We start from the raw sequence: 27493 nt of genomic DNA on the forward strand, positions 1-27493 counted from the left end.
TTAAACCACTCCGGGGATTATAGCTCGGTGAGTTGAATAGGAGTCTCCTAACAATTCTAAGCACCCTGAACAAACTACTGTACAGTTCCCAGGATTCTATGGGGGAAGCCATGACTGTTTAAAGTGATATAATACTGCTTTAAATGCATAGTGCAGATAGGGCCTGGGAGAGGAAAGGAGAAAGTTAGCGGGAAGGATGTCAGTCTCACAACGCCAAAGTGAGACAGCAAGTTATTTAATACACATTTATTTCATCTTTTAAGAGGCACCTTGGCGTCAGTTATCGGTGTCCTTGTTACTTCCAGGGTGGATTACAGCAATGCTATTCATGGGAAGCTGCTTTAAAAAAAACAAAAACCAATGCCTCATAAACTTCCAATTGATGCAAAATGTTGCTGACAGGTTTGAGATCTGGCACCTAAAATTTGGAGTTTTGTGGCTCCATCTGTGATAGTTGTCTGCTTTTGTTTTGGAGCTTTATTTCATGAATGGCTCCTATTAGTTCTTAAGGACCTGGAATGGCTTTGGGGCCAGGTTACCCCAGTAATCGCTTGTACCCATGTGAACCAGTGGGCACTGAGGATCAGCTTCGGAGGTCCTGTGCTCTGCCCTTTTCCCTGTGTGACATTAGATGGGCCATGATGACAGAAGCAGCCTTTGTTGGTGGTGGCCCCACAATTGTGGAATGCCCTTCCCATGAAAAATTCACCTGGCCTTTCTTTCTGCCTTTTGGTTGGTGGTAAGGCTGTATACACTCCATACGTTTAAAGCACCATGCCATGCCCCCAAAAACCCTGGGAACAGTCTGTAAGTGTGCTGGGAATCGCAGCTGTGTGAGAGATAAATTACAGTTCCCATTATTCTTTGGGAGGGAGTCATGGATGTGCTTTAAATGTATTGTGTGTGTGCAGCCGAAGGTTCTTTATTCTTTCTTAATTTTCTTTAAAACAGAAACACACAAACTAGCAACTTGCTGTTCTTAGATCTTTGCTGAAGTTCTGTTAGCAATCCCTCCAATTGTCTTATACAATAGTGTTGCTTTGTTATTCAAGGGTCGACAGCGTGGCTCCCAAGAGTGCACAGGTTTCTGCAGATGCCTTAATTGGTACTTGCTAGATCCCATTCCCCCTACTTAAATTAGGCTTGGAAGATGCATTTTGTTGTAACCAATAAAAGAGATTGTGGTGTGTGCCCATGAGTCCCAGATTCGGTCCCCAGCATCTCCAAGCAGGGTTGGGGGAGAGTCTCCCGCCTGGAACCCTGGAGAGCTGCTGCCAGCCAGTGTAGAAAACGTTGAGCTAAATGGAGCAGTGATCTGATTCAGTATAAGGCAGCTCCTATCTTCTGTGTCCCTGAATACAGGACCAGACCAGACTGTGGTCCGTGGACTTCAATCTGGTGATCTGCAGTGTGTGTGTGTAGAACAGCGGGTGAAGCAACTGTGAACAGTGGGTGCAGTGCATAAAATTTTCATATTGAGTTCTAATTGCATTTTTATTGCTGCTTTTGTATTGTATTTTTTATGTATTATTGTACCTCCTATTGTAGTCTATGTCAAAAAATAAAATACAATTTGAGTAATGAAAGAAGCAATAAAAATACAGTTAAAATCCTGCAGCATCTAGCACAGTGCATTACATTTGCTACAACGGACAGAAAAAAACCCATTAACAGGTCTGCCAAGACTCTCAGCAGTTTTCAAGTGGTGTGTGTGGGGGGGGGGGAGAATCATAGAATTGTAGAGTTGGAAGAGACCACAAGGATCATTTAGTCCAACCCCCTGCAATGCAGGGGAAACCGCTGAAAGAGGCCATGTTTTTATACAGAGCAGTTTATTGTGGTCTTGGAGCTGCTGGTACGTAACATGACGTCGTCATTATCAAAATGCTGTGCCACATTTTGCTTGTCCACTCTCACCATTTAATCTGGATTTACTGTTTCTGTGTTTTTTTTACTTAGTGGATTTTTGACAGAGACAGTAAAACCAGATTAAATGTGGAAATCATATGGGCTGGTATCTTGATGGTGCCATGTTGTGCACAAAACTTGCACGCATTCACAGCACTGAGCCCGCACTGAACTGCTGTGTGGAAGTGCCGTTGTACTGCATGGATGGAGCAACATCTTGCCAGTGTTGGAAGAAACTTGAATGACTATGTTCTGTGGTCAGAGGAAGCAATGCTTCTGAATAGCAGTTGCTGGAAACCTCAGAAGGGGAGAGGGCTCCTGTGCTCGGGTTCTGCTTCCAGGCTTCCCATAGGCATGTGGTTGGTTATCATGAGAACTTTTAAGGTGGGCCAATGGCTTGATCTAGCTAGCAGGTCTCTTCTTAAGCACATCTGGTGGTGCAGCAATAAAACTGCTAGCACATTCGCAAAGCTAAGCAGGGTCTGGTATGGTTTCAGATTGGATAGGGAACCATGTGTTGAGTTTCCTGGGTTGAACCAGATGACCGTTGGGGCCCCTTCCAACTCTATGATTCTTTTTTTTTAATGTTCTTATGGGTTATCAATCCATTCCCAAGGGCAGTTCAAAGATCTGCAGAATTAAGAGTGGCTTGCCCCCCATAGGTACATGGGGATCCATTGTCCAAATGGAACCAGTGATGTAGGGGAAGGTGGGCTGTTCATCGTAGGACATCTTGAAGCAGAGGCTGGATGTGAAATTCCTACCCTCCTACCTCAACTTCATTCTGAAGTGGGACAGAGCTAGGGACATAGGAAGTGGCCCATCCAGCTCAGTACAGTGGTGCCTCACTAGACGAATTTAATTCGTTCCACGGGTCTTTTCTTATAACAAAAAATTCGTCTAGTGAATCCCATAGGAATGCATTGAATTTTCTTTTTAAAAAATTGCCCATAGGAACGCATTAATTGAATTTCAATGCATTCCTATGGGAAACTGCGATTCGCTATACGAATTTTTCATAAAACGAATTCGTCTAGCGAGGCAACCTCCGCTCGAAAAATCATTTCGTTAAGCGGAAATTTCGTTAAGCAGGGCATTCGTTAAGCAAGGCACCACTGTATTGTCCACATTGACCAGCAGAGGCTCTCCAGGGGCCTTTCTCTTAGCCCTACCTGGATATACCTGGGATTGAACCCAGGACTTTTGGCATGGAAAGCAGATGCTCAACCACTGAGCTAGGAATATAGGGAGCTGCTGCTTGAAATGGGTGTTTCTCCTTGTTGCAGCAGTCGTAATGCGCTGAAATATATGGAATTAGAACTGTGATGTAATGAAACCCAATCTATAAGAAATAAAAGAAGCAACTGACCTGCAATTAAAAATCAATGAATATTTAATGTGATGGATGGGCTATCTCTTGTCTTCAACCACAAATCCACAAACACACTGCAGGCCACTGACATGAAGCTCAGGGTCCTCCTCCTGAGGTCCCATATTCTCACCCCCCAGCTCCCAAATCTTCTCCCATCCCTCCTCATCACCCTCTCCAAGACATCTCCATGGGGTTTGAGACACAAGGTTCTTCTTCTGCCCTTAATTCAGCATAAGCTCTCATTGGTCGTCGTCGTCCCCCCGCCCCCATTTTTGGGATACATAACAAAAGTGACTTTTCCCTCTTTCCCAATCAGGAGCTGGATTCGGAAACCAAAATGGAGGAACAGGAACCTGCAGGACCTGAGCCACGGGAGACTTTGGAGGGGGGAGCCCGAGACCTTCACGTCGTTCAGGTCGGGGCCACTGGGGAGTTGATGGAAGGGGCCACGCCTCAGCAGTTTAAACGGGAACCGGAGGACCATTGTTGGGAGTCCCAGTTGCAGGACTTCTTGAAGGCGATGCAGCCCTCCCGTTCGGGGTGGAGGAACCCCCAACCACCTCAGTATTCACTGGGAGAAGACACCAAGTATTTCCAGACCTCCTTCAAGGGAGGGGCTGAAGGTGGCCGGTGGCCTAAGGTCGAGTGCATGGACCAGAGCCCACCGGGCCTCAGTGGAGACAACAGCAAGGTCTACGAGAGCAGCCGAGAGTCACCGGTGAAAGTGAAGGAGGAGGTTCTGGACGAGGATCTGGTCAATGTTGAGATGAGACGGCAGCGCTTCCGCCTCTTCTGCTATGAGGAGGCCGAGGGGCCCCGAGAGGTTTGCAACAAGCTCTGGGAACTTTGCCACCAGTGGCTGCGGCCGGAGAATCACAGCAAGGAGCAGATCCTGGAATTCCTGATCTTGGAGCAGTTTCTGACTGTCCTGCCTCCGGAAATGCAGAGCTGGGTCAGGGACCAGGGCCCCGAGACTTGCACCCGAGCCGTAGCCCTGGCAGAGCGGTACCTGCAAGAGTCTGAGGAACCCGAACATAAGGCAATTGTTTGGGATTAAGGGTTTGGGGTTGGTGGTAACTGTACCTGCAGCTTTCATGTTTTTTTATACTTGTCTGACTATTATGCATCTCTTTTCTTCTTCTTCTTCTTCTTTTTTAAATTAGCTGTCAGGCTCCTTGGAGAAGCCATTTAACTCTCCCATGTCAGATCATTCGCCAGCTGCTGTCCTGAAGATGCAGCTCCCCTTGGAGGAAAAGCAGGAGGATGACTGGGAGGCCACCTTGTCTGGTAAGTATTCCTGCTACCCCAGGGGTGAGGGCCTCCAGCTCTCACCAACCCCAGCCAGTATTTCCAATGCTCAGGTATGATCAGACTTGAAGTCCCCTGCTGTCTTTCTCAGTCTAAACCAGGCAGCCCCAAACTGCAGCCCTCCAGATGTTTTGGCCTACAACTCCCATGATCCCTAGCTAACAGGACCAGTGGTCGGGGAAGATGGGAATTGTAGTCCAAAACATCTGGAGGGCCGAAGTTTGGGGATGCCTGGTCTAAACCACCTCACAGGCTTGCCAGTGTAGCAGAGTAGTTAGGAGTGCCAGACTAGAACCTGGGAGACCAGGGTTCAAATCCCCATTGGGCCAGTTAACTGCCTCTCAGCCTAGCCTACCTTGCAGGGTTGTTGTGGAGGTTAACTGAGGAGGAGGAGGAGAGTTTGGATTTGATATCACTATCCGAAGGAGTCTCAAAGCAGCTAACATTCTCCTTTCCCTTCCTGCCCCACAACAAACACCCTGTGAGGTGAGTGGGGCTGAGAGACTTCAAAGAAGTGTGACTAGCCCAAGGTCACCCAGCAGCTGCATGTGGAGGAGCGGAAACATATCGCTCTTAACCACTACACCACACTGGAGGGGGAGAAACATGTACATCACCTTGAACTCCTTGGAGAAACGCCACCTTGAGCTCATTTTTTAGTTAGGGTGGTGATCGCTGGAATAAATAAAATACCGCAGTATTCCGTTGTGGAATTAGCTCGCTGGTGTTAGCTAAATGGAATCTCATGGTTTGTTGGGAGGACAAAGAGGAAATAAGGCTGTTGCCCACACAACCTGTTTGTGGGCTTGCTAGAGGGGTACCCAGTTGGCTACTGTGGGAAAGAGGAAGCTGGCCTCTGGGGTGATGCAGCAGGGCCCTTCACTACGATTCTTTTATTTGTGTTCCAACAGGCAACGAGCAAGTGCAAGATGATGATGACGAGGAGTCATCCTTTCAGGCCGACCGGCCTGATCAAGTGGGTATTGGTGGGGCATCGCTGGAAAGAGCCAAAGGGAAAGGTTTCCAGGGCCTTGAGATGGACGGGAAGAGTGAAAGTCGCCAGGGGCCAGAAGGTCACCAGGAAAGCCCTCCTGGGAAGGCCGCCAAGCTTTCTGAGGAAGGCGAGAGGGGCTTACGGGAAGGTTCCTCCCAGGAGGGAACCCACAGGCACGCTGACTCGGGGGAAAGCTCCTGCCAGAGCTTTGGCCATCAGGAAATGCAGCCAATTGAGAAGCCCCACAAATGCTCCTTTTGTGGGGCAAGCTTCTACGAGAGAACCCACTTGGTGATCCATGAGAGGATCCACACCGGGGAGAAGCCCTACAAGTGCTCGGTGTGCGAGACCTGGTTCTCTCACCCCTCTGAGCTCATGAGGCATGAGGAAACCCACATGCCCGAGAAGCCTCACAAATGTGCGGTCTGCGGGAAGAGCTTCAATCAGAAAGCCTCCCTGATCACCCACGAGAGGACCCACACAGGGGAGAAGCCGTACGAGTGCTCCGAGTGCGGGAAGAGCTTCAGCACCAGCTCCCAGCTCATCACGCACAAGAGGGTCCACACAGGGGAGAAGCCCTACAGCTGCTCGTACTGCGGCAAGAACTTTAACCAGAAAGCCTCCCTCATCACACACAAGAGGACCCACACGGGAGAGAAGCCCTACGAGTGCACGCTGTGCGGGAAGAGCTTCAGCGCTTGCTCGCAAATCATCAATCACATCCGGGTGCACACCGGAGAGAAGCCCTACGAGTGCTTGGAGTGCGGGAAGCGCTTCGGGAGCAGCTCCCACCTCACCGACCACAAGAGGACCCACACGGGCGAGAAGCCGTACAAGTGCCCCGACTGTGGCAAGAACTTCAGCCGGAGCTCCAACCTGACGGCGCACAGCCGGATCCACACGGGAGAGAAGCCATATATATGCTCAGGGTGCGGCAAGAGCTTCCGGCAGAAAGCGTCCCTCATCACACACAAGAGAACCCACACGGGAGAGAAGCCTTTCGAGTGCTCCGAGTGCGGCAAGAGCTTCATCTCGAGCTCTCGCCTCGTCAGCCATAAGCGGGTACACACGGGGGAGAAGCCCTACGAGTGCTTGGAGTGCGGGAAGTGCTTCATTTCCAGCTCCCACCTCCTAAGTCACAAGAGGGTCCACACGGGAGAGGAGCCATATAAATGCGCATAAGAGTGGGAGAGGCTTTGGTCACTAGGCTGGCCCTCCTGATGGGGCCACTTCACCCATCGCCCCGGCCAGGAATCTTGTATATCAGGGATGGCCTTAGCTTCTGTAATATCGAGGGCCGTTTTTGTTCTCTACACGTAACATTAAGGCACGGAATCTCTCTTACAATTTAAAAAGAAGACACGTATATTTTTCTCTCCATAGGTATAAATTTCCTCCAAAGGCTGGTCATCCACCCTGGCTGTTAAGGCTTGCTGGTGTGATGAGCATCAACATGGCTAGGCCTGTGGTTTGTGCAGATCTACCAGCCTCCAGCCCACGAGGAGTGTGCAAGTGTGACATGTGCATGCTGCATTCCCCACCTCCATCCTCCATACATAAGGGGAGATGCGCACATTCGGCTAGAAGGACCCCGTGGTCTGACTTGGCACAAAGGCAGCTTTGTTCTTATGGTGCCTGCCACCTGCCTGTGATTTCCAGCTAGCAAACTCTGCAGACCATCCCTGAGGTCAAGGGAAGGGCCATGGGTCACTGGTAGTACACAAGCTATGCATGTGCAAGGTTCCAGACTCAGTCCCCACAGCCTCCAGCTAGGGCTAGGAGAATCCTGTGCCTGGAACCATAGAGAGCTGCTCATGGTCGGTGTAGAAAGTTCTGAGCCAGAGGGACCTGCAGGTTGACCGTATAAGGTAACTTCCTGCTTCTTGTGACTCTCTTTGGGTCAGGGATGGGGCCCTCTGGATGGTGCTGAACTGCATCTCCCATCAACTTCCTCTGCTGGCCATGTCAGCCAGGGCCAATGGGAGTTGGGAGTCAACAACATCTGGATGTTCCCTATCCCTTCCGCAGAGAATAGCCAAGGTGGAAGTTGGACAGGACTTGGCATGGAGATGAGCAATTCCGCAATTAAAAACTCTTCCAAGGCAGTGTCTCTCTTTTTTTTTTAAAAAAAAAATATTTTTATTAATTTTCCAATTAAAACCAATTATATCACATTCAATATTTCAAATTATACACATATATATATCAATCAAACCGAATGTTATGCCAAATCATCTAAAGAATTTTTTATTTGGGTTCCCATGCTTCAAGAAATTGGGAATTCCTCGCAACTGTCCACTGCCGTCTTTTTTCTAAAGTTCAAATCGTCCAAGGCAGTGTCTCTCAAGGCAGCTTTCCATTATGGAAACCTATCCAGACCAACTCGTCCGATGAAGCAACCCTGAGCGGTCGCCACCACAAAATGGGAGCGTGTTGCAGAGGATTCTGGGAAATTTATTATGACATACACCCACCCACACATAATTTGCATGGAAACACCTGCCTGGGGCGCCTTGAAGCCCAACGGTGTCTTTCCACACACCCAACCCATTCTTATAGATGAGCATTTCATTGGTTTTGAGAATATTGGTTGCATTGTGGTGGCCTCGCTTTCCTTTCAGAGGACAGCTTGCCCTCCATTTCCTTTCTTCTCTTCTGAGAAATTGCCAAGCATTCCCATTCGCATCCCAGGATGTAGTTTGAAAACACTTCTGTAATAACTCTGTCCTCCTTCCCTTGTTATTGGGAAGCTGGCAGGGTGTAGATTTGTAGCAGCAAAAGTATTTTATGGAATGGCAGGAGACCTGTATAACTGTTATTCTCCTCTGCCACCCAACCACTGCGCCACAAGTTTCTTGCAGGCAAACAATCCTTTGCTGCACCTGGCTGAGAACATATTCATCCAGTCCTACTGTGTTTTACCACCTCTAGCCTGTGACGTGCGGCCCCCGCCCTGAGTGAATCTAGGGCAAGCTCACCTCTGCTCTTCATTTTTCTGCCTGGGTGGGTGGGGCTATTTGCATGCACTGACCTCCTCTGAGGAGGGCCTGACCAAATAGTCAGGGCCATGAGCTAAGCACATGTTAAAGGTAAAGGTAAAGGGACCCCTGACCATTAGGTCCAGTCGTGACCGACTCTGGGGTTGTGCGCTCATCTCGCATTATTGGCCGAGGGAGCCAGCGTATAGCTTCCAGGTCATGTGGCCAGCATGACAAAGCCACTTCTGGCAAACTAGAGCAGCACATGAAAACGCTGTTTACCTTCCCGCTGTAGCGGTTCCTATTTATCTACTTGCATTTTGACGTGCTTTCGAACTGCTAGGTTGGCAGGAATGTTGCAGGTAGAGCACCGCAAATGGCCCCCTCCCCGCCCAGAAATACGACATAAATAAAGCGCTAGACAGATCATCCTTTAACTGCTTTCAAGGTCACAGTGGAAGTGCCTGCCCCTGGTCTTAACATAGAATCATAGAACTGTAGAGTTGGAAGGGACCCCAAGGGTCATCTAGTCCAACCCCCTGCAATGCAGGAATGTTCAGCTCTTGCTGCTCACTTGCTTGGCCTGACTAATTCAAGCCTCTTTCCAGACCCATTGTATTAATCAGCCAAGGGAATCTATAGTTTCGTAGAGCAAGGGTGGGTAACCTCAGGCCCTGGGGTCCAGAATGCGGCCCTCCAGACCCCTTTGCCACTAGTTTGAAGTTCATGAGAGGCTGCCCATGAGGGACTGTAGCATCTGGTTTGAGGAAGTTTCCTATAGAGGCAGAAAGTCGATTGGGATTGTGGTGATAGTTGCAGCAGGTTGACAAATAGATTCTGACTCCTGGTGTTTTACAGTAGCAACAGCTAAGCACACCCAACTCCCAAGAAACCTGGGAATGGAAAAAAACTAAGTAGTGATGGACTGTGGTTTAGAAGGACTGTAAGCTCAGTTCAATTCTGGCACTGGAAACAAGCTAGGCTTAGCACGTGTTTAGGAGCACCCTGTTGTGTTAAAGAATTGATTTGGGGGGGGGGTTAATATGTCTGCAGGTGGTCCTGGACTCCGACTCCCAGTAGCCCCAGCTAGCATGGCCAGTGAACAGGGATCATGGGAGTTTAAGTCTCAGCAACCTTTGGAGGGCTGCAGGTTCCCCCTGTCTGATACATAGCAAATGTGGAAGCAGGACTGAGAAACCATTCGAGTCCTGGGAACCGTAGTTTGTCAAGGCTGCTGTCCTCATGGAACAATTCCCAGCACCCTTAACAAACTACGGTCCCCAGGATTCTCCATGCCTGCTAAAGTGGTGTAAGAGTGCCCTGAATGCACTATGTAGGTTAGGGATGGGGGAGAGGTTGGATTCAGTTTGCATTTGAAGGCGAACTTGCCTAATTTGTGTCTTCTGAAACAATGCGCGATCCAAAACACAGCCATCCTTTCAACTTTGCACTTCTCTTAATTTTGCCATGCGGTCTTGCAGGCAAACAATGTGTACAAAATGCATATACTAGGGTAAGGTGTGCATATAAATGCACGTGTTAGCGAAAATACCATTAAAATGAATTATATTAGAGGAAATTGCTTTGGGGAAATGTGCGTTTTAGGCAAAATTACATGCAAAAATGTATATATTAGGAGAAATTCTAAGCTAAGATACTGATGAATTTTCAGGAGGACTTTTTTTTGGAGGAGAAAATTGCAAACTGATGTGGAAAAGCAGAGAAATGAATTTAAGATTGGGAAAAAATGAGAAACTGTACTTGACATATTTGTCCATGCCTAGTGTGGATGTGACCTTAGTATGGGGGTACTAGAAGAAGAGGAGGACTAAGGCGTGGAGAGCAAATTGCATAAAGTGCAAATGAGTGAGAAAATTATAAAAGCAGTGCATGTGCATTTTTTTCTTGGAGAAGGGGCCCAGTTCAGACATGCATGTACTGTACACATGTCGACTGGGAACTAAACACTTCTCTCTTGCACAGGTCGTTTGAGGTGAATGTGAGGAAAAGCGCAAACTCTGTGCTGTCTTCTTGATTCGACCACACATCACGTCACTTGAAGCCTGCCTACAGCTGTCCATCAATGAGCAGACATGTTGGCCTGCCCCAAAGCGGACAGTTGGTGTGTCCTAGATAGAGTGGTGCTCCCAGGAATAACTGGGATGGGGAAGGAAGGAAGGAGACTGCTTAACTCCAGGATGAAGGGAATGGAGCTTTATGGGGAGATTACATAATGCTGGGGTGGGAAACCAGTGGCTCTCCAGGTAAAATTGGACTACAACTCCCATCATGCCTGACTATTGGCTATGCTGACTGGAGCTGATGGGTCTTGGAGTCCGCCAACATCTGGAAGACCACAGATTCTCCAGCCCTGCTTTTACAGTTCAATGTGTTGTTTTTCCAGGAAAAGAGGTGCTGGAACTCACCGTGAACGCCTCTTATACAGTCAAACCTCAGTTGTCAAACGTAATCCATTCCAGAAGCCAGTTCAGCTTCCGAAATGTTCAACAAGCAAGGTGTTGCTTCCGATTGGCTGCAGAAGCTTCCTGCACTCAAGTGAAAGCTATGTCGGACGTTCGGCTTCCAAAAATCGTTTGAAAACTGGAACATTTACTTCCAGATTTTTGGCATTCAGGAGCTGAATTGTTCGAAAATGAGGCTGGTCAGGAGCCGAAGTTTGACTGTAATGGCAGTGGCGGCTGCCTGAGAGGTGCCAAAACTGAGTTCTGGAGAGTTCTGGCTGAAAAAAAAGCCCTAGGTGTATACAAGATAAAGAAAAGTGAGTTTGTGTAGGAGAGTCAGAACAGGGCAGCATGCTGGGAGCAGAGGAGAAATTAATTTAGATCTCACCCACCCAAAAGGTGGACACGTCTTCTTGCAAAGGCAGAAAGGGATGGTTTTGTGGGTGCTGTCAGGTGAGCTGTTGGTTGAGCCTTCGTCCTGCTTTGCTTGCAGGGAGATTAGAACGACATTCTGATTTGTTTGTGAGGAGGCTAGATGGCATAACATCGAGGCAAGTGTTTTCCCACACTTTCCTGAGCATTTCCCCATCCCTTTGTTTACTGCAAGGAAGTCAGTTTGTTGTGCAAGACCTCCAAACGAACTATCAACTATCATTGCACAACCCTGATTTTGCTCACATTGTGATCCTACTTGAAAATAATGACAACCTGGAAGTTCAGAGGCAGCACTTGGGATCTAGAAAGGAGTAAAGGAAGGGATTTTTAAATAAATAAATAAATAAATACAAATAATTAATATTTTGAAGGATAGAGAGATAATAGTCTTTTTGCTCCCCCTCCCCCCTCCACTAGTAGGGCTGTTTTAGCTTGATCTGTTTTTTTTCTCCTCTTCACATATCTACGATTGGCCAGTTATGGCAGGCTGTTCCCCAGGTGGTGTTAGACTACAACTCCCATTAGCTATGCTGGCTAGGGCAGGTGGGAATTGTAGCACAACAGCACCTGGAGGACATCTGGTTAGTGAAGGGTATTATGGGCACTCAGTATAAATTGGGAACAACCAGATAAGGAATCCCTGCACACTTAAGGCAGAGCTGGGGAGCCTGCAGCCCCCTCGGTCTTGCTGTGCTCTCCACTCCCATCAACTTCAGCTAGCATAGTCAATAGGCATGATGGGAATTGTAGTCCAACCACATCTGGAGGGCCAATGGTTTCCTCCCCCTGTGCTAAGGTAACAAAGACAGCATCTTCCCCCATAATTTGCAACTTCTTTGAGGAGCTCAGGGCCAAATACAAATGGAAAAGGGGGCAGGCAGGAGTGGGAATCCTTTTTTGGCCTAACGATAAGAGCTGTTAAGGGCGGTAGACTTCTAATCTGGGGAACCGGGTTCGCATCTCCACTCCTCCACATGCAGCTGCTGGGTGACCTTGGGCTAGTCACACTTCTTTGAAGTCTCTCAGCCCCACTCACCTCACAGAGTTTGTTGTGGGGGAGGAAGGGGAAGGAGAATGTTAGCTGCTTTGAGACTCCTTCGGGTAGTGATAAAGCAGGATATCAAATCCAAACTCTTCTGAGAGAGAGAGAGAGAGGCTGGAGGGGAGGGACTTCCCATATGATGCTCAGTAAGAGTGAAACTAGATGTGGGGCAGGAGAAGTTACAGCAATTGTATAGTTTATTCAATCCTGATTTCTTTCTTTTTTAAAGCAGGGGAATAAAGATTGTGATGGTAGAGGGAGGGGTTGTTCATCCCACGAGGTGGAGTGTGTTTGGAGAGTGTGGGGGACGAACCTTGAACCCTCCCCAGCTCCCCTTTCCTTGCTCATTGTCTTGAAGCAGTTTCCTCACTGGCAGTGAGCTGGGTTGGAGAGAAAAATGCTTAAAATACAATGACAAGGAAGGAGGCAGCATTTTGCTCCTCTCCCTTGCAAACACCCTTTTTTTGTGGAAACGTAACCTCCAACCTTTCTGGACCCGAGACACTCACTATCAGCTCAGACACTTATTGGGGTTCCCTCCCCCCCTCTATTTCTATACACAAACAGTTAAAGAAATAAACAAACATGGCGCTCCATCACCATTAGTTTCTCTTTCATGGATGAGGGGACATTTGAACCTGGCTCCCCTGGCTTTGCTGTACCGTGACAACAGGGGACACAGTGCTTGGAAGGGCATGGGGACTGTACCATCCTCTCTAGGACTTCAGAACAAGGTCTTGCCCAAGCCTCCACAAGACGAAAATGGCCACACTTCCATCTTTCTACAAGAAGTGAGAGGGGTCAGAAAATGGATGCCTTTCTCAAAGATGGGGCATCATGAAATGGACGCCTTTCTTGGAATCTGCCTGTACTGCTGGGAGAAATTGAGCTGCACCGTCTCTTTTGAAATTATCAGCCCACCGCCCTCCTCCAGCTTCCCTTGACCTCACTTATTCTTAAATCCACCTTTCACGTCCGTTTATATCCCTCGACGTGTCTGCATGTTTGCTGTTCACATGAAGAGGCACGGGGAGAGGTGAACACTGCTTCCTTCCTATGAATGTTTGTGAATCTGTAGTTGTAAAAATGCATTAAAAAAAACCCTTAAATTCAATTTATTAGGGATATGCATTACTTGTAGATTTTACATTAAATTCTCCCACTCCTTTTTTTGCCATTAATTTTTTATATCTCTAGATGAATTGTTCCACATCAAGAAGAGGCTCCAGTTTTAAGTTGTAAGGGAAATTACGGGTTTTATTTTCTGTTTCTCTTTTGGCCGCCTCTGAAATTCTGCTTAGGGTCATTCTTTTCTCTAGCATTCTTGTTCTGTGAAATAGCTGGAGGTTGATCCTTTAAAAAAACGTGTAACAAAACACAGTTGTTAAACATGAATTTGCAGATGAAGATGGCAGAACGATGTGGCAGAATTGGTACCGTCTGCAGGCTCAGCTAAAACTTGTGTTGGGGTTGTCCTCCTTCACAATGCAGGGGTGGAATCTCCTTCCTTGTAACTTGAAGCCATTGGCTTGGGTCCTACCCTCCGGAGCAGGAGAAGACAAACTTGCTTCATCTCCCATGTGATGATAACCTTTTAGATATTTGAAGATGGCTATTATATCTCCTTTCGGTCTCATTACCAGGTTAAACATATCCAACCCCCTGAACCATTCTTCATAAGACTTGATTTCAAGACCCTTATCTTAGTTACCCACATCTGTACATGTTCCAGCTTCTCCATATCCTTAAATCGTAATGCTCAGAACTGGACACAGGACTCCAGGTGGGGTCTGACCAAGGCATAATAGTGCAGTCCTGTTATATACAGCCTAGAATAGCTATAGCTTTTTTTGCTGCTACATCACACTGTTGACTCATGTTAAATTTGTGGTCTACCAAGACCCCTAGATCCATTTTATATGTATTTCTGGCAAGCTAGGTGCCCCCCCCCAACTGCAAGAGCACTCTTCCTCCTACCACTTCCAGAAACTGCACTGAACTTGAGAAAAGGTGAACTCTGGAACACCTTGCCACAAGGAAAATAGTGCAGCCATTTTCAAAGATGGATTAATTTCAGGTTGTTTTTTTTAAAAAAGACAGTAATTGCCAGATGATTATGTCAAATTTTGCCTCCATTTTGTGACTGGTGGGCCTCAATAATTTCCAGCAATCTGAAGTGGGGGGGGGAGAAATTTGGAGAAAAATTGTCATATATATATATATATATATATAACACCTTAACATTTCCTCATAGGGAAGTTGCTCTAGTTGTTTGATCGTTTTGATTGCCCTTTTACATGTCCTTTCCAGCTCAGCAACATCTTTTGTGAATCACTGTGCAGAGGCTGCTGTTTCAGAGACTGCAGCTGCTGAGGAACATTTCTTTTCTTTTACTATTGATTACATATTGCAGACCATTATAGTTTCCTAGTAGGTCTGAAGCCCAAAGGAGGAGGGAGGGAAACACCCTCTTGGCTTTTAAATCACTAGGGGAGAAGCTGTTGCGGCAGAAATGACTACAGCAGACTGAGCAGAGCAGCTTTTATTGATTTTATTTATTTAGGGGGGGAATGCATATCCTGCCCTTCCCCCACAAAACACAGCGCTCAGAGCCGGCTCACAGCATATAAAACAATGCAATAAAAACAAGGCAGTGGTGCAGCAGGTTTAAAACAAAAAACCCAAGATGAAACAATAGTGTCAGCCAGAAGAACGTCTGGGCTAATGAAATGCTTTCATAAAATAACTGTTGTAACCAGGCAGTTTTAAGTTAAACATCTGAGGGGCTAAATCAAGGGCACTTTCGAGACAGCCTGTTTACTGAGAATTCATGCTGATTTATTTGTGGGAGATTCAATAATGTGCACATCAGCACCACACATTTAAAACATCCCATGTGCTTTTCATAGAATTGTAGAGTTGGAAGGGCCCCTAAGGGTCATCTAGTCCAACCGCGTGTGATGCAGGAATCTTAACTAAAGCACATCACTTCCCCAAAAGAATCCCAGGAACCATAGTTTGTTAAGGGTGCTGGAAATTGCACATCTGTGAGTGGAAAATACCATTCCCAATATTTTTTGAGCTTTGCCTGTGCTTTAAATGTGTGGTGCTTTGCCTGTGCTTTAAATGTGCGGTGTGGATTGGCTTGTCAATACTGCACCACAGCAAGTGTTATCCCACACTTTCCAGTGCATTTCCCTGTCACTTTCCTTACTGCAAAAAGTCTGGTCTATTGTGGGGGAAGTGTGTTTGTTGCAGAATAACTCCCAGTGTAATTGAATCCCATTCAAATAGTGACAGTCTGGAAATGCCCCGAGCTCTACTTGCCGCAGCCTTTATGAAGCTGTGTCCCCAACGCACAGAGCAGGGGAACATGTGGCACTCTAGGTCTATGACTCCCGCCATCCCTGACCGTTGGGCATGCTGGCTGGGGCTGAGGAGAGTTGGGAATTCAACAGCACCTGGAAAGCCACAGGTTCCCCATCTCTGCCTTTCTCTGAAGCTTGCAGTGTTCAAGTTGCTCAAGCGAGCAGCACCCTCCTTAGGTACAAACTGAGTTCATAGATGTCTGCAGTAGGAGACATGGGGCAGAAGTGAGGGTCTCACATGTCCTCTGTAGTTTTAAATTTACCTACAGTATCTTTCTCCCCCCCCTTTTTTTTAAAGTCCTGAAGTCAGCAGCAGAGCTAAAGTGATCTCTGAAATTGTTGTAGAGTAAGAATAGCAGAGCATGCTGCTAGGCCTGAATTCCATTAAACTCAGGACAGTTTGCTTTGGAGTAAAAATGCTTATAGCTGCGCCACACAATTTTATTTTTATTTCTAAATGGTTAAAATAAAACTGAATGCAAGCAGGTTAAACACAGTTTATTAAACATATAATTCAGAACACCAAAAGACACTTAAGACAAAAAAAAGTAAAATTCATAAATCTACTTACTGGTACATAATAATTTCCATTAATAATAAAGAGCTGGAGACATATCTACTATGAACTTCATGAAGTATTCATAACTGTACACTTAAGAACAAAGAAATTAAATTTTAATAATTAAACTATTTAAGTTCGTAAAAATGAAGGTTAATTCCAAGTTTTTCCATTCTGAAGCCTGAATCAGCGGCCTTCAACCACATACATCAGCTCAAATCCAACTCGTATTGAGATACATCCAAATGAATAATAATAATTCCTTCCAGTAGCACCTTAGAGACCAACTAAGTTTGTCATTAGTATGAGCTTTTGTGTGCATGCACACTTCTTCAGATAATTCTTCAGAAGTGTGCATGCACATGAAAGCTCATACCTATGACAAACTTAGTTGGTCTCTAAGGTGCTACTGGAAGGAATTTTTTTTATTTTTTGTTTTGACTACGTCAAACCAACATGGCTACCTACCTGTACCAAATGAATTAGTGGGGCAATTTAACTGATTAATTCAAATCCCATTATTTCCAACAAGACTGAATAATTGTATACAAATAAAGAACCAAGTTGCTCCCTTCTCAAATTAGGACCATTTCCTCCTTGCTTCCCTACAAAAACAGATCTGAATGTTTCCTTTTCCTCTCATGCAAAGAAACATTTTGCCCAGTTCACTGCCACACTTTTCTTCCAAACAGTTCTAGCCCCTTTGCTGCCTCTATAAACAGAAATGTTATGGCTTGTATATCCAGCATAGTCTCTCATTACATTAGTGGAAGGATTTATACTAGTGCAATAGAAAGTACCCTTCTCCCTCCATGTACTCCCCTAAACCTGTCCTATGTTTACCCCCACATACCATAGCTCTCAAGTTCTCCCTATTTTTAAGGGAAATTCCCTTATGCTGAATAGGCTTCCTCGCGAGAAAGGGTAAAACTTGACAGCAATGCCACGTATCCTTTGGGGCAGATTTTGTTAGTTTGTGGGACACAGTATGCCTCTGAATACGAGTTCCCTATGAACACACAGGTAGAGAGAACAGTGCTATTGTTACTGAGTTTCTTGCTTTGTGGGCTTCCCATAGGCATCTTGTTGGCCAATGTTGGAAGACAGGATTTTTTAATATTTTTATTATTATTATGACTTATGAGTCGCTTTTCAAAACAAAACGGCAAACTCACAACGTAAATTAAAACCAACAATAACGCTGAAACAAACAAAAGCGAAAAACAATGACATAAACAGGCAAAATAAAGCTGATTGCCAAATGCTCCTGCACCTTTAGTAGCTGTGCAGGGGGGGGGGGGATGGCAATAGGGGCATACAGGAGCTTTGCCTGCTCGGCCACCATAAGGTCCTCCAGTGTCGTATAAAAGAATCTCCCTCTCCCCTCACCCCTCCCAGCACCAATTCCTCCTGACCTGGAAACACAACAGCACGTGACTTTAAAAAACCCTGCTCTAGGCCATGGTCTGCTCTAGGCCATGTAGTGCCTGGCGTGCTATGGCCCATGGGGTCACGAAGAGTCGGACACGACTAAACGACTAAACAACAAAGGCCATGGTATCTCTGGTGAAGCCCACCCCCGCACTTTGCATCGGAGGAGCAGAAAGCCGGAAATTCTATAATAAGCACCCATAAAGATAGAACGAGGGTAGAGCGGCTCACCATGGCAACCCTGTTGGGGCGTCGCTCTATCCAGAGCAGCCTCTATGGTGGGCTCTGCTTTAAATGGTGGTCGGCTTAAGGCCGGAAACGTCGACGAGAGCCGGTCTCTTCCTTCCGGTTTGCTGCAGAGCTGGGATTGTGAATCTCACCCCCCCCCCCCGGGCAGAGAATGACGTCTGGCTCCTGAAGATGGTGAGCCAAAGTTGCCGCGAGGGACGTTGTGTGCTCCGAGGGCAGGTCAGGAGAATGGGCTGCTCGGGAAGCACGAGGAGCAAGGGTCTCCGGGTTGGGCGCCTTGCCTGCCCTTCCCGGGCTTCGCAGAGCGCTGTAGAGCTGCTGGCTGGGCGCGCATTACTTGGCTCATGCTCCTTGCAGCCCTGCGAGGTTGGTGAGGGTTGCGGGGGTGGGGTTGGTCCTGCTTCTCTCGCGCTGTTAATTCTTCTTTCCTCCAAGGAGTTCAGAGGAATGGGAGATCCTCATCCCGCTTCCCACCCTTCCCCTCCATCGTCCTAAGTTGAAGGCAGCCCTGCATCGCGAAGTTCTCTATGCTTGATGTCTCGCTGGGTTTTTATAGCCTGTTGGAAGCCGCCCAGAGTGGCTGGGGCAACGCAGTTAGATGGACGGGGGTGTTGTTGGCATCTGCCTGTCACGAGAGAGACAATGGAGTGTGCCTCCGGGGGTGAATTCGAAACTACTGCGTTAGCAGCACCAGAGTAGCTCCTGACTGCTATCTCCCTTGTGGCATCTCCAGAGTGCAAGTGTGGGCCGTGTGTGTGGAGGTCCTGGACAAGACCCCATTCTCAACCCTGCTGGTATGGTCCAAGGGAAAGCAGAACAATATGTTTGGCACCAGCTTGGCTGCAGGAGTTTGTGCAGGATTTGTGCAGGATTTTCTCTTTAGCCTTTTCTTCTGAAGATAACCCACAAGGCCTTGGAGGTTTAGGACCAGAGTTTTCCTTCTCCTACATGGGCTCCCTTCCCAGGTTGACAAGCCCCATCTCCCTCTCACTTCCCTCTACAGCACTTGCGGAAACCGCCCTCTTGACCGTTGGACTCACTATTGGTCTCATCCGTTCAACCCATCAGAGCCTGTCTTTGCATGCAAGGAAGTCCCTAACTTACCAAGGGTTTGAGTCCCATTGGCTACCCTCACGTAGATTAGCTGACCAGTTGAAGCCATTCCCAGGGAGTAGTGGCTGTCTCGTGCTAACAGCTTCTAGGAGTCATGTGTGAGAACTAGGTGCAGGGCGGAGACCAAGGGTGGACAAACTGCCCCAGAAGGAGCATGATGTGTCCCCCACCAGAGGTGCTACCCATTCCCTAGCACCCCATACCCCCCTGGGTAAATGATAGTGCCCGGGATTTTTTGTGCTATGAGAGAGGGAGGAAAACTTTTTTCTCTCCATACCATGTATAATTTTATACTCTTCAATCATGTCATTGATGTGATGTGATAGAAGGCAGCTTCAGAGGAATGAGAATCTCCCTCCTTGCCCTTCTTCTTAACAGGGGCTTATGACATTCAAAGAGGTGGCCGTGTGTTTCACCGAGGAGGAATGGGTTCTGCTAGATCCAGGCCAAAGGGCTCTCTACTGGGAAGTCATGGCAGAGAACTATGGAATGATAGCCTCCCTGGGTAAGTATCTGTGAAGGTGTGCTAACCCCATTTACACTATACAGTTAAAACAGTATCCTGCCACTTGAAACAGTCATGGCTTCCCCCACAGAGTCCCCAAGAAGTGTCATTTTGAAGGGTTCTGAAAGTTGTTAGGAGGCCCCTGTTCCTTTCACAGCTGCAATTCCGAGAGTTCCATGGGAAGAAGAATTGACTGTAAAACCACACTGGGAAAAGGGGGGGGGGGAGATTGGTCAGATACGAGCCATAGAAAGTGAGAGACAGGGACATACTGAGCTAAGTGTGTGTAGATCTCTCTCTCTCTCTCTCTCTCTGTGTGTGTGTGTGTGTGTGTGTACAGTCGTACCTTGGAAGTCGAACACCTTGGCTCCCTAACAAATTGACTCCCGAATGATTGAAACCTAGAAGTGATCTGGTTCTCGAACGTTCTTTTGGAAGCCGAACATCCGATGTGGCTTCTGCAGCTTCCGATTGGCTGCAAGAGCTTCCTGCAGCCAATCAGAAGCTGCGTTTTGGTTTCCAAACACTTTGGAAGTCAAATGGTCTTCCGGAATGTATTCCATTCTACTTCCAAAGTACAGCTGTACTAGCCCTCGAGAGTCTGGGCTCACTCTCCTCAGTGAAGTTATACTATGATGAGTGGGGAGGGTAGTATTGCCCAAATCAGTGAGCCATCCAATGGAAGCCAAATGTTGGAAGATTCAGGAGAGGCAAAAGCAGCACAGAGTGAGAAGCAGCTCAGATTTCTTTAAAAGTTGGTTAGACAAATTCATGTAGCACAAGGCTATTTTGTATCTGCCAGCTAGGCTGGCTACGTTCCACCTCCACTGGAAAGGCGGATCTAGGGGGGCGTGACTGGCTTCTTTTTACTGGGTGCAGAGCCCCTGGGGCGCTGCAGCTATGATGTAGAATGGAAGGCTAGGGGAGCACCGATTTTGGGTGTTGCACAGGGCTCCACTGAAATTTGAGACCCCAGCGTCTGCCATGGTTAGAGGCAGGATGCCTCTGAATGCCAGTTGCTGGCAGTCATAAGTGAGGAGAACAATATTGCACTCAGGAGGTTGTTGTGAGAACAGAATGTTGGAACTAGATGGACCATTGGCCTGATCCAGTTGCCAGGCTCTTATGTTCTCTTTTCTTTTCAGTCCAGGAGCTGCAGCCAGGAATGAATGTGGAAGCATGGGAGTTGGCAGCAGCCCATGAACCTGGGGAGAGAATGGAAAGAGGAGAAAAGGAGACTCCTGCTGTCCAACTTGGGACTGAGAGACAATTTATGAGTGGGGCAAATCTGCCTCAGGCCAAGCAGACTTCTGGGTCCCAGCTGGAATGGGAAGACCAGCTCCTGAACTTCTTGAAGACAGCAGCATCTCCTCCCTCTGGGGTTCCCTGCTGCCAGTCCTCGTTGGTGTCTGATATAAGGGAATCCCAGGCTTCTTTGAAGGGTGTCATGAACCACAGCCATGGACATAGTGGAGAAGGCGCTGATCACACCCTGCCAGGCCTTGGCTCTGAAACACCAGGAAGCCCAAAGTATTTTGTGAAAGTGAAAGAAGAGGTTTTGTCTGAGGAGGAGAGTGTTGGTGTGGAGATGGAAGGGAGGCCAGAAGGAAAAGTGAGATGATTTCTAACCTCCTGTTTTGTCTGAACAGAGATGGGGAAAATCTGTGGTCCTCCAGATATTGCTGAACGACATTTCTAACCACTCTTTACTCTTCCACTCCTGCTGTTTATATATTAAAGAAGGATGGAGAGAGAACCCAAATCCCAGGTCCTCCTGCTTCCACTGGTGGTGCGTTCATGTGGAGGGCAGTCGAGGGCTTTGTGTGGATTGGGGTGGGTGATGGCAGAGAACAGGTCTTCCCTTGTCTTGTGGCACACACCAAATGACATTACTACCGTAATATAATTATTTCATTCTCTATTCCACGCTTCCTCCTGAAGTCGCCCAGGATGGAAAAAAATCATCAATTATAACAGGGAGAAAAAGGATTCTAAAAGCAATTTAAAACATTCTAAAAACATAGATCTCATTGTGTGCCATTTCAGCAACCGAAGGCATGGGTAAATATCAGTGTTTTTAAAAATTCCTCCTGGAAGTCAATAACGAGGGAGACAAATGCACCTCGCTAGGTCCACAAATAGGGAACCACCACTATAAAGGCCCCGTCATGGGCCAGCGCCAACCAGAACCCCCCCCCAGTGGTGTTTGGTGACGCCTCCACCAAGGCTTCACCTGCCACTCATAGTGTCAGAGATGACTGATGTTGGAGAAGACCCTCTTTTAGGTGCTATGCTTTGTACTGAGTTGCACTCCTCTTTCTCTTTTAGGCGTTGAGGCCTGCGGGAGATGATAATGCCTCCTTGTTGGAGCAGGACCTGACGGACTCGGTGAAGATGCGAGAGGATGATCTCTTGGGTAAGGGTTGTCAGGGGAGACTCCAGGGATGCTACCAGGCTGTTATTTGAAGTGGTTCCTTTTATATATATATATTAAAAAAACCCACACCTTTATGTTAAGTTTTAAGAGTATCGGAAAAGCCCTGCTGGATCAAAGCCTTATCTAAGCCCGGGATCCTGTTTCCCAGAGTGGCCAACCAGAGGCCTGTTTGGAAGCGCCAGGTCCATAGTCCTTCCCTGTTGTTGTTGTTGCTCCTCCACCTGCTGCTACACTGTCCCTGAACATGGAGGCTCCATATAGCGGTTTTTGGTAACCGACCTTCCCTCCATTAAGTTATCTGATCGCTTTCATAGTCATTAAACCAATTGCTATTGCCACATCTTCTGATGTGCAAATTCCACAAATTGGTTGCTGGAATGATACTTGTATTCTATAAATATTAATAGTGAACTCATTTTCCAAATAAGAGTCCACGCATAGCCAGAAGAACAATACCCTGCCATCTGTGGAGAGGATATGTACCAAGCACACCCTCTTCCTAACTGGCAGTCAAGGAGGAATTATTCCCATAAACAACCCATAGTTCACTCATATTAGATAAAATAAATTAAAAAATTGTCCAGTAGCACCTTAGAGACCAACTAAGTTTGTTCTGGGTACAAGTGTGCATCCACACTTCTTCAGATACCATAAATATCATAATAGATATTTATTGTAATGCCCACAATAGCCTGAAAGGTACTCTGGTAGGGTTTTTTAAAAAATGTTATTGTTGTTTAGTTTAAATAGTTTTTCTCCCATGTTACTGAAACTTAATACAAACCACTTTGGGGAGGAGCCATTGTAACTCAGTGGGAGACAAGAAGGAGGCCAAGCGAGCATCTGTTGGCTCTGCCTGTCATTGGCTCTGGTTTCGCCTACCATTGTGGGGCAGGAGAGAAGAAGAACACTCCTGTACAAGAGGGGAGGCAATTCCCGTTCCAGGGACTTGTGGAAAAATTAGGGAGGCCAGGGACCTCTTCCTTTGCTGGGACTTCTGCTTCTTTCCATTTTGAGGCAAGTAACATTCTTGCCACTGTAGTAGCATACATGAATAGGTTTCTATACAATTTAGGTACTTCTGTCCCTATAATTCCCAAAAGAAAAGCTTCTGTGTTTTTTTTTACAAATGTTATTTTAAACATCCTTTTCAAATCATTATATATCATTTCCCAGTAAGCTTTTTAACTTTACAACAAGTAAGGACCATAGTTTCCTTACCCCCTGATCTAACCAACTGATCAGCTGAACACTAGTTTTAATTATTATTATTTTTCAAAAATGTAAGGCTCCCTCCCACTCTCTCCTTCTCATGTCATTTCTCTTGTTTGTTTCAGGAAACGGCAACGGAGCGCTCAAGTCTGAGGAGACCTTTTGGCAAGGAACACCTAAGCAAATGAGCCACAGTAGGACACCCCTGGAAATCGCCATGGGGGAATGTTTTTGGGGTCCCAAAGTAGAGGAGAATCCCGAGACTCGGCAGCGTGTTGGCAGCTTCCAAGAGAGCAAGCCTAACCTGCTGCTTTGTGGGGAAGGTGCTAAAAATGTACCCAGGAGGACCTTCCCTGAGAACCTCCTGAGCACTGAGGGGAGGAAAGGAGGCCAAGAGAATGGGATCAGGCTCCATCGGAATGCTCCTCTTCCAGAAGACCGGACAGTGCCACTGGAAGCGGAGAAAGTGTATAAGTGCTCCTATTGTGGGAAGTCTTTCGGCGATAGTTTGGACTTGGTTGCCCATGAGAGGGCCCACATCGGTGAGAAGATCTACAAGTGTCCGCATTGCGAGAAACGGTTCTCTCATCGGATCGACCTCCTGACGCACAAGAAGAACCACCAGGGAGAGAAGCCACACCGGTGCGATTCGGACTGCGTGAAGTGCTTCCAGCAGCGAGCTTTCCTGAAGGTGCACCAGAGGGCCCACTCCGGGGAGAAAGCCTGCCAGTGCTCCGTGTGCGGGGAGAGCTTCAGCTGGAAGTCCAACCTCATCAGGCACCGTAGGACCCACACGGGAGAGAAGCCCTATCACTGCGCCGAATGCGGGAAAAGCTACACGCGTAAAACCGCCCTGAATAGACACAAGAAGATTCATGCTGGGGAGAGACCCTGCGACAGCAGTGCTCCGAGCATAGGGCCAGCTTCAGTGTGGGTTCTCCTGGTGTAAGAGTTGGCAGAAGAGGTGACCCAACTATGGTTTACCCTCAGCCAGTGCCTACCTCACCTGCCACCAATCTGGGGAGTGGCCCAGCTGGTTGGCATCCTCCAGAGTCTTAGGGTAGAGTCTTGTAGAGCTCAGCAGGAAGGAAGGCGGGGGGGGGGGGGCTAGCATCAGTTGGATCTGCCTGTCATTGACTCTCTGGTTCCACCTACTGTTCCACCCTACCTTCCACCTCATTAATGCCAATGGAAACAAGCCACCACTGATACAGAGACAGAGAAAAAAACAGAAGTGTTTCACAACTGTGGCAAGCATCTTCCGGATTCCACATGGGTTGACGAATTGCTGAACATTGTGCATGGAAGAGCTTTCTGGGCAGTGTTTTTTAAAACCACATACACAGCACAGGAGCAGTGGCAAGTGGTCCCGAGCGCATAGCCTGCCTTATGCACATAGATGGGTGTGGTGAGAGACTGGCCTGCACCTTTTCAAACGGAAGGTGCAAGACCTGCCATTTTTAATTTTCCAGATTTATTTTTAATTTTTTTAAATGAGAACCCCCTGGGCAAGTAAAAATCTAGCACATCAGGAAGAATGGTTCTAGTCCAGCTTGCTCCCTGATGCACTAGGTTTTTATGTGCAGGGACTTTTTAACATGGAGGAACATTCTGAAAACTGGTTCTTCCTTGCCACAGTCGGCAGTGATACAATGCACTCTATGCTGCCTCTAGACTCCGCCGCCTTTCATGGTTGTATACAAGCAACTCCCTGTTTGTGTGGGAGTTGCGTTCCTCGTTCCCATGTGCATCAGTGTGTAAGTCTGCTCCGCCCCCATTCCATCCCCTTTTCAGTGCTGGAAACTGCATGCATGTCAGTGGTCACACATGTGCCGATCACACGCAAATTGGGAGTTGCCTATATATAAGGCCAGGTGCCAAACTAAAGTTTCAGAGTTCAGGCCTATGAAAATGGATTTCCCTCTTCTGCACCACTTTTCGTTCACATCCAAAAAGCCACACTTGAAATAATATTGTAGGGATGCTCTCCTTTCTAGGAGGCTTCAGGGAGTGCAGGGTGTCATGCGAAGGGAGGAAAACACTACTATTATTATTTTATTTTTAAAGAAATAGCAAGATCTTGGAGACTAGAGCTCGGATTATGAACAGGGCAGGCATCTCAGCAAAAGTTATGGTGCCCTCCCCCCCTCACGAACCTAGCTTCCATCAGAAGTCTTGGAGCAGGGATTGGGGAGCTCTTTGCCTTACAGATACAGCCAGACTCCCAGCTCCTATCATCCTTGACCATTAGCTATCCTGGCTGGCTGGGGCTAATGGAAGCTGGAGGGGCCACACGTTCTGCATCCGTGCTGCTCTTACGAGACATTGTGAATGTGGATAGGCCTTTCACACTAGCACACTAGTCCCCTAGGGAATCTAGTGCAGTTTTCCGTAAAGGTAAACTTGGCTCAAGGCTTTTTCACCTTTATAAACTCTGCACTAGGAAGATAGTGCCACGTGGGCTTTTGTTTTGGGGTGATGTGTGAAATTTGAAAAGAAAACACCTCTTTCATAAGGGTAGATGCTCAAGAATTTGTTCTCATTTAAAACAATGCTGCCAATGTACAGTTATACCTTGGTTTTCAAACGCCTTGGGAGATGAACGTTTTGGCTCCTGAACGATTGAAAACTGGAAGTGATTGTTCTGGTTTTTGAACGTTCTTTGGAACCCGAACGTCCAATGCGACTTCCACGGCTTCTGCCTGCAGCCAATCAGAAGCCACGCCTTGGTTCCCGAACGTTTTGGAAGTCAAACGGACTTCTGGAATGTATTCCATTTGACTTCCAAGGTACCACTGTATGAGCATTTGAAAAACTCCTCTCCATTAATTAAGGTTTCATTAGGTTTTCTATTAATACATACAGCGGGGAAAGAAAGCTCATTTATTTGTTTGGGTATCCCATTGTGCTCTTTGGTTAGGCAAGGGAGAGAAGTCCATGGCCCTCAAGATGTTGCTGGACTTCAACTCCCATCACCCACAGCCATGATGGTTAATGGTCAGGGATGATGGGAGTTGTAGTTCAGCAGCACCTGGAGGACCACAGGTTCCGTATCCCTCCTTTAGCAATATCTCCATGCTTCTCCTGTACTTAAAAAAAATAATTTTGAATATGCTGCATAAAAAACCTGTACAGTGGTACCTCCGATTGCAAATGGGATCTGTTCTGGGGGTCCTACCGCATCCCAAGGAATTCGTAACCAGAGGATTGTTTCTGCGCATGCGCACAGCATGGTTTAGCACTTCTGCACATGCACACGCAGTGAAACCCAGAAAAATACTTCCGGATTTGCCGCGTTCACATCCTGCAGTTTACTTATCCAGAGGGATACGTAAGCAGAGGTACGACTGTACAGTATAAATTTTATTTTCAACTGCTGTTAACTTACTAAGAGTTGATGGGTGGAATTAGCTGGAAGTGTGAATGAGTAATAAATTTTGTATATAATGCATGCTTGCGATTTCTTGGCTTTTTCGTCTTCTCTCACTCAGTGTTTCAAGATGTGTACCATGCACATGGTTCCTGTCAATTCCACACACGCAGGACTGGACCATCCACTGTCAGGGCTGCGGGCCTATTTTGCCCTCATCCTAACATCTGTTAGGACCATCTGTTCCTCCTCAGAAATGAGTAGCAGCCTGTGAGGAACGGCAAGTCTGACTTAAAAATGAGCCCTAAAGCCCTTCTTTCCAAGACATAAAACTCCCATTTCGCCCCAGCCTCAAGCGGTGTTTTGGAGTAAGGGGTGTATGAGTGGCTCCTGAGTCAGCATCCGAAAAAGACACATGTCCCCCTTCATAGTCCAGAGTCACCTGGATTCTCTTGGGCTTCTCAGGGAAAGAGGAAAGTCATCAGGGGAAGTGCAGGCCCAGTACTCATCCAGAGCCCAGAGCCCGCCCTCAGGACTGAAGGGAAAGCGGCCCTTTCTCCCCATAGACTTCCTGGCGATCCCCACAGCCCATTCTCCCTCACTTCCCACAGTGACCTCCCAGAAATGTCTGCCTGATGTGAATTCCTCATGTCCCAGCACACAATGCCGGTTGTTGAATCTCTCAGGATTATCGGGCACATCTTGCTTTATGTCTGCCAATCTCACGCTTTTCTGACCCTTGGACAAGAT

The 27493-nt window shown here is 47.3% G+C and overlaps 2 protein-coding genes across 7 annotated transcripts in view; both read left to right on the forward strand.

The window, feature by feature from the left end:
* The window catches only part of LOC148687080 (uncharacterized), a 34638-nt gene extending 20958 nt beyond the window's left edge, over positions 1-13680 (forward strand). For 2 of the 3 annotated variants that reach the window (XM_088663539.1, XM_088663540.1), the window contains exons 2-4: positions 3597-4319; positions 4444-4567; positions 5500-7701. In XM_088663539.1, coding sequence (XP_088519665.1) covers positions 3597-4319; positions 4444-4567; positions 5500-6764 — 2112 coding nt within the window. In that variant the 3' untranslated portion in view covers positions 6765-7701. Of the gene's footprint in view, positions 1-3596; positions 4320-4443; positions 4568-5499 lie in introns of all 3 variants that reach the window. The other variant, XM_088663542.1, reaches the window with a different exon arrangement.
* A 4228-nt stretch (positions 13681-17908) lies between these two features.
* Positions 17909-26822, forward strand: LOC118080248 (uncharacterized). 4 transcript variants are annotated; one of them, XM_088663566.1, is made up of 5 exons: positions 17909-18900; positions 19598-19724; positions 20870-21336; positions 22053-22140; positions 23499-26822. In XM_088663566.1, exons 2-5 carry the CDS (start codon positions 19604-19606, stop codon positions 24320-24322), a joined length of 1500 nt encoding a protein of 499 aa, XP_088519692.1. In that variant the 5' UTR covers positions 17909-18900; positions 19598-19603; the 3' UTR covers positions 24323-26822. The 4 variants fall into 4 exon arrangements, with proteins under 4 accessions (XP_088519692.1, XP_060126921.2, XP_088519690.1 ...); XM_060270938.2 differs by having other exon boundaries at positions 18007-18472; XM_088663564.1 differs by having other exon boundaries at positions 18007-18325.
* Positions 26823-27493: the final 671 nt, after the last annotated feature.

Source organism: Zootoca vivipara, chromosome 2 (genome assembly GCF_965207765.1).
Source record: "Zootoca vivipara chromosome 2, rZooViv2.hap1.1, whole genome shotgun sequence".
NCBI classification, from domain to species: Eukaryota; Metazoa; Chordata; class Lepidosauria; order Squamata; family Lacertidae; genus Zootoca; species Zootoca vivipara.

Excerpts from the sequence above, each read along its gene's own strand:
- LOC118080248 (XM_060270938.2), top strand. The coding sequence starts at position 18,152 with ATGGTGGTCGGCTTAAGGCCGGAAACGTCGACGAGAGCCGGTCTCTTC. Across the intron at positions 19,725-20,869 it reads TGGAATGATAGCCTCCCTGG|TCCAGGAGCTGCAGCCAGGA; the intron begins GTAAGTATCTGT and ends TTTTCTTTTCAG. Across the intron at positions 21,337-22,052 it reads AAGGGAGGCCAGAAGGAAAA|GCGTTGAGGCCTGCGGGAGA; the intron begins GTGAGATGATTT and ends TTTCTCTTTTAG.